We start from the raw sequence: 6655 nt of genomic DNA, 5'->3' as shown, positions 1-6655 counted from the left end.
AAATATTATTCACAGACCTTATTTTAATATGATCTATGACGTCATGACAATGGAACAGCGCAAACATTGGTAGCTTACGTCAAAAAAGCAGATCATATATTAATTTATTATGATTAGCCTATATACTAAAAAAAATCTGGTTTTGGCTGTATTTTTCATAAATGCGACTTATTCTTGTAATTATGATTTTTATATGTCATAAATGTCACTTTATATCTTACAAAGTGACTTTATAGGCCTATCTCATGTGACTTGATCTCATAATTGTTACCTTAGATCTAATATGTGATATATCTCTTATTTTAAACTATATCTCAATTTTTTATTTTAAACTTTGAAGTAGAAATGGGCTTCCATAGTAAATAAAACAGTATATGTACAGAAAATATCAATCTTAATATACTAATAAGGAAATTGTTACTGAATACAAAACATTTTTGTTATTTTTTTTTGTTTTAATTTCTAATTTCTAATAATTACATTAATTGGTTATCATAGGGAAAACGAGTCAATGACTATAGTGATTTAATTCTCATAAGCGTTAAGTACACAACACAGAAGTTCTTGATTCATTTCGATAATCATTAATGGCACCAAACATCATGAAAATCATGTGATTTAAGTATTTAGAAAAAAACCTGTGCTAAATTCCCAAACCTAGTGGTAACTAAAGTATTTTTACAGTTGACCCTGGTACATTTTTGTGCCTGCCTGACTCCTTCTCATAGTGATTAAACTAATCACATAAAGACGCTGCCCCATCTACCTATTATTTACCACAATGACATGACAACAATGTTTGAACAATCTCTTTTTCATTTGCATGTTAATATTGTCTATGGGAAGGTTAAACCGTTTGAGGTTAAAATGGTTTATAGCACTCTTTGTCTTCTATTTGAGTGCCAACTGCATTATGTCCCAGTTCATGAGAAGATTTGTCTTTGGCTTAAAACACTGCCATTATTGATGTCTCTGATCCAGTCTGGCCTTGACAAACTCCACAATAAGAGCTGTGCTGTGCTTTGAAGAATCTGCACACACCTTTGTCCTTTTCAGCTGCAGATAATGGGGGGAAAGCAGCACTGTAAAATCTGAGCAACACACCCTTATTAGCAAACAGTCCAGCTCTATTTTGTCCAAATGTCCTAGTTTGTTTCTCAGGAGAGTTTTGTCTTTGGCAGCAACAGGGATGTCACACTAGGGGTGGATGATGTGAGCACTGTGTTTATCCACCGAGGTGAAACCCACAAAATTGGACTGCAAACTGAAGTAGTTTCTTTCTTTCTTTCTGTTTCTTCCTGTTGGTCTCCTAACTTTACTCATGTGGTTCTGGTTAATTTTTCTCCATGTACCCTCAAGCAGACAGGCCTCCCGTGGCCCAGAGAGCAAAGAACGAGTATACAGACCCACACTGACCCGAAGAAACAATGGGTGTGGTGGCACATTCCGTCTGCCATGCCTCAGGGGCTGCTGACAGAAATGGCAAACACAGGTGGGGAGTTTTGGTCCAGTGCAGCAGACCTGGAACCAAAGCTGAATCAGAGGCCAGGAAGACTTGACCTCACTGAAACGGCTGCACGGTAGCTTACCTTCACACATACACATACTGCAGGTTCTGGCCCCCCTGTACATTGTGTGAATGTAGACATTGTTTCATGCCAGTGAGGTGGAAGAGGAGGCCTGTATACAGATAGTGGTGGATGGGTAGGCACATCAGTTTCATGGGGATTTCTTCAGGCTGTCTTAAGAGATTCTTAAAAATAAGGGAAGAGGCTCAAATAAAAAGGATGTTGGTATCATTATTTAGCACTGATGTCTTTGTTTCAGAGTTGCTGTATGTAAATTAGCTGTAAATGTAAATATATATTTTGTGATTTGTGGATTTGTAGGCCTGGAAAAGGCTTAGAAATTAATAGAATCTTAAATAAGCCACATAATTTTTTTGATAGTAAATAGAATGTATATTTATATTAAGTAGCAAATTCGTTATCATTAGGGAGTACATTAAGTATCAATAACTAACAATAATTTAACAACATTTATTAATTTAGGTTAATATTTCTACATATAATAATAATTAAGAATTACCAATAAATTACAGTATATAAATTAACATTAACTTAGATTAATAAATGCTGCAAAAAATGTTTATTGTTAATTCATGATGCTTGAATTGAGCGAATTGAGATAAAATTGAATTGAGTTCATGATACCATGAACTGAACCTTCATTTAAAGTGATATACATTTTTTCAAGTTGCACAGATATAAAAAACAAGTTATTTTTTTTGTGTGTGCAATCTCCATAAAGTTTTTTTTTAGATCCATATGAGCTTGGCTTATGAATATTAATTAGGTGATGTAAGTTTCACTCAGTAGTCCTAAATGAAAGGTGAGGGCTAACCATAGTAAATTACCACTTGCTAATTGCAAGTTTATGCATTCTACTGTCAAAGCAACTGTCTGTTAGAGACCTTTGCTTCATTCTTATTTTCATGGTAGTTGAAACCTTTGACAAATAATGATTATTTCACAAAAAGTTGGGGAGACCTGTCTCTTCAGTTATAATGTTTCTCACCAAATGTCACCCCTGATGTGTATATTTCAACCTCTAAAAAAAGAAAACCCAAAAGCTTTCAGTTGTTTAGCTACTATTGCGCACAATTGGACAAACTAATTGGTGTTGTGTAACAGTGGTGGAGTGTGGTAACAGGAGTCCCCCTGGGCCCATATGCTGGGGGCAGATGGACTGTGTGTTATTGAGGGGTACTTTGAATATAATCAACCACCCCAGACGGCCCGAAGCAGGTGAGGACCACCAGCGTGAACTGATCTAATCTCATTTAAATTTCATCAGCCATTTCTCTAAACCGCTTCAAGTGTGTGTTGTGAATGCATTCATTATAAGTGAGTGAAATGTTTTATCTTAATCTGCCTCATGTCTTCATACTTGTAATTTCTCCAATCAGCAGCTTTTGCTTAAATCCTAAGTACAGACGCTACAGCGACCACACAACTCAAATGTTTTCTTGAGCCTTTTCATCTGAGGGGGATTTTCAGTGGCTTATTTTCATTTATACTGAGAGGTTTGTACTCATTCCATTTATTTCCCCTAATATTCCTGATCGTTGTAGCATTTCTGGAAATGTTCCACATGTGATTGCTTTTCAAAACAAATTCATAATGCAACACTAATTCCATTATGACCCCCATGAAAACATGAGTAAAGAATGCAAAAACTTTCTGTCTATTATGTATACACACGCACACATATTTGTACACTGTTGCACTCACATGCACATGACGACAATCATGATGTCAAAAAGCAATACACTCATTCTCTACAGCCCGCATGTAGATGCATATCACGCCTCTTCAGTGAGATAGAGGGAATAATTGAGACAAGAAAGAGAAGAAGTATATGTGATGTTTGCAGTGTGGGGGATGAGGGTGTGTTTGTGTGTACAGAGGGGGTGAGATGTGGGGGCGGAGAGAAAAAGTGCTGGCTCGCCTCCAGTGCTGACGAAAGCTGCTTAACCCTCCCAGTTACCATAGAGACTGTCAGGCGCAGCCACCAGTGTGAGAGAAAGAGAGCGAGGCAGGGAGAACACCAACAAGCAAAGGCAGCGGATAGAAGTGGCGAGGGAGAGGAAAAGGAAAGAAACAGTTAGAGACAGGGTAAAATAAAGGGAGAAGAAGAAAGAAAGAAAAACAGAGGGTGCAGTAGAGATAGTGGCAGAGATGGAGGTTCAAAACGAATGCAGTGAACCGCCTCCATGTGATCCTCAGCCAACAGGAAAGCTCAACAAAGCCGCCTTCAAGCTGTTCGGCAAGCGTAAGTCCGGCAGCAGCATGCCGAGCATCTTCTCTGTCAAGAACAAAGGGGAGTCCACCGGTAAAGCCGCTGGCAAGACGCTGGAGCTTGTTAGGAGCAAAACCCATGATGGCTTAATAACGGACACTCCTTCAGAGCTTGATGGCCACCGGAAAGAGGAATCTGCCAGTAGCGACCAGCTCCATGCCGGCACGCCAGATGGTGTGTCCACTGCCCCCCTCCGCAGCTCCATCACCAAGTCTTTCAGCTTCTTCTCTTTACTGCGCCGGAGCAGCAGCCGTGCAGGAGATGGAACTACTACGGTGGCACGACGAGGACGAGGACTTAAGGGGCTGTTCAGCAGCATGCGTTGGCGGCGGAAGCCCCAGGTTCAAGAGGACTCCTTGGAGGTGGGCAAGGAGGTAAAGGAGGGAGACCTAATCATTTCCTCTTGCTACGGCAATGTGAAAACGGAGAAGGACATGACACTAACTCTTGAGCCCCTGACGCAATTGTTTGAGGAGCCTCCTCTCCCAGGGGAAGCTGAGAAATGGAAGGCAACATCTATGCAGGAATTACAGGGTACTAATGAAGAGGAGTGTGGTAACTGTGGTCCTCCCCTTTCACAACAACATACAGTCACTGAGGAGTCTCCAGCTCCTTCTCCACTCCGAGCCCAGACAGAAGGGCTCCAACCTGATAAACACAGCAGTTCGACACACCTGTCCTCCATTCCGACCTGCGCTTTGACCCCTCCAATGGAGCACAGCACAGCTGACCCACAATCTGAGCAGTCTGTGGATCGCCTATGTTTCATGTTCACTGATGTTACTTCACTAAAAAGCTTTGATTCTTTAACAGGCTGTGGTGACATCATCGCTGATCCAGAAGAGGATTCTGGGAATGGGGGAAGTGCCACGAGCAGTGGAACCGGTAGCAGTAGCGGGGGATGCATGGGTCACAGATTAAGTGGAGCGGGGACAATTTCAGAGAGATGCTCTCCTGCCAAGCCTCCACTTCCTCCTCAGGTCAGTAGCATTACATCTATCCATGCTTCTTGCTACATGCCAGCCCACCAAAGACCACGTGCAGCCCCTAAAAAGCCACAAGGTAGTGGAGTTGTTGCCTACATGGGTGGTGGGGAGGAGATGGCTAGTCCAGAGGCGGTTGATGATGCTGACATGCAGGGTCTATGGCATATGTTGCCCCAGAAGGGTGAAGACTCCCCAGCCCTACGACGTGCAGAGCCTGTCTTGCATCATGCACCAACCCGCCTTGAGAAGAGGCCAACTCAAGTAAAGGCGCTTGGCCTCAGTAAGATCCCTGTGAGTGGAGGTAGCAAGATGGGAAAGCAGCAACCCTCACGTCCCTCACCTCCCCCTGTCGATAAAGAACTCCAGGATGCCCCACCAAGTGATGAAGGCTACTGGGATTCTCCCACACCTGGCCCAGAGGATGAGGATAGCACCTTCCTACGTCGGGAAGGTTTGCTGAGGGACAGCTGCTCTGGAGATGCACTTTATGACCTCTACGATCCCGACAGCCCTAGTGCTGCTGGCTCTGATGATGACATGAGTTCACCAACAAAATCTGCAGGTGATCTAAAAATTAACTTGCCTTCCCCAAAATGCTCATCTTCCGCCACTTCCTCATTCCGTTCCATGAAAGGCAGCACCAGCCTACCTCGAGATTCCAAGATCCCTATTAGTGTGAGGCAAACACCACCTTCCCATTCTTCCAGCCAAGGTGCACTGTCTTCCAATCTTAGCCCCACTTCAACTACCCCTCCTAAAAAGACTGATGCCCCACCACGCACTCGAATCCCTGTCTCGAAGGTTCCTGTCCGTCGTTCCAGCAACAAGAGCACCCCCACCTCACAAAGCAGGAAGTAGAGAGCTTGGAGGCCCATCAGATGTTTCTGACAATACAAATCTATCACAAGAGCTTTAGGCCAAAACACAATGTTTTTTAATATAAAGCAATCAACTTACAATTATTTGATTTCACCCATCTACTGAGGACTATATCTTTACTGTGTTTTTACATCTTTCTAAATGATTTTTTTGTGATGTCGCATATTACACCCTAATGTAATTAAGAGTTTTGTAGAATGCACTGCTATATGTAACACATGACATTCATAATAATGTAATCTTGAAGTTTTTTTTTTTACACCAGCCTTTCAAAGAAGAATAATGTGAGAATGCTGATCCTAAGAAGAATGTTTAATATCAAAAAGCTTCTCATTCCCTTCCATTGGATCAGTGAAACTGTGCTAATGTCTTGCACTGTCGTCCCACAAGCAATGTGTAAAACGCAGCTGCAATCTTTTATCTCTCCAGTATTTTACATGTAATGAATTTGGAGAACTGTGTGAGATTAAACCAAGCACTTCAGACACTCCTAAATAAAGCTGCATGGAGTCTTGTACATTTAAACTGGATCAGGGAACAGCCTTTTGTTCAAGACACTCTTTCGTATCACACAATGTGACTTCCTATTGATACTGATGAAAAGTAAAACATTCTTTTTACTGAATCTTCGATTTTCTTACTCTTTTATATTGGACAATGAACTCCCTGTGACCTCACTGTGGATATGTGTGCACTGCTTGTTTTGTCTTTTGGAAAACACAACTTGCAAAAAATAAATCCCTGGATTGTGAGTATCCTCTTTTTTCACAGTGGTTTGTACTACTCCCGCTAACCTGGACATACTGAACTGGATATTTTTGAATGTAGCATGACATCATACTACACAAAGGTCTGTTTAATTTGCCTGCTCACTACTCAATAAATAAAGGAGAGAGAGATATGGAGAAGCCCATATATATAATGAATTA

General features: G+C 41.6%; 1 protein-coding gene across 1 annotated transcript; it reads left to right on the top strand.

Moving 5' to 3' along the window:
• The first annotated feature begins 3493 nt into the window (after positions 1-3493).
• On the top strand, positions 3494-6286 carry amer2 (APC membrane recruitment protein 2). Its single transcript, XM_016453932.1, has one exon. It carries the CDS (start codon positions 3741-3743, stop codon positions 5703-5705), a length of 1965 nt encoding a protein of 654 aa, XP_016309418.1. The 5' UTR covers positions 3494-3740; the 3' UTR covers positions 5706-6286.
• Positions 6287-6655: the final 369 nt, after the last annotated feature.

Source organism: Sinocyclocheilus anshuiensis, unplaced genomic scaffold (genome assembly GCF_001515605.1).
Source record: "Sinocyclocheilus anshuiensis isolate Anshui unplaced genomic scaffold, SAMN03320099.WGS_v1.1 scaffold928, whole genome shotgun sequence".
Classification (NCBI taxonomy): Eukaryota; Metazoa; Chordata; class Actinopteri; order Cypriniformes; family Cyprinidae; genus Sinocyclocheilus; species Sinocyclocheilus anshuiensis.
Note: the sequence above shows the minus strand (reverse complement) of the source record. Positions and strands in the feature narration are given on the sequence as shown.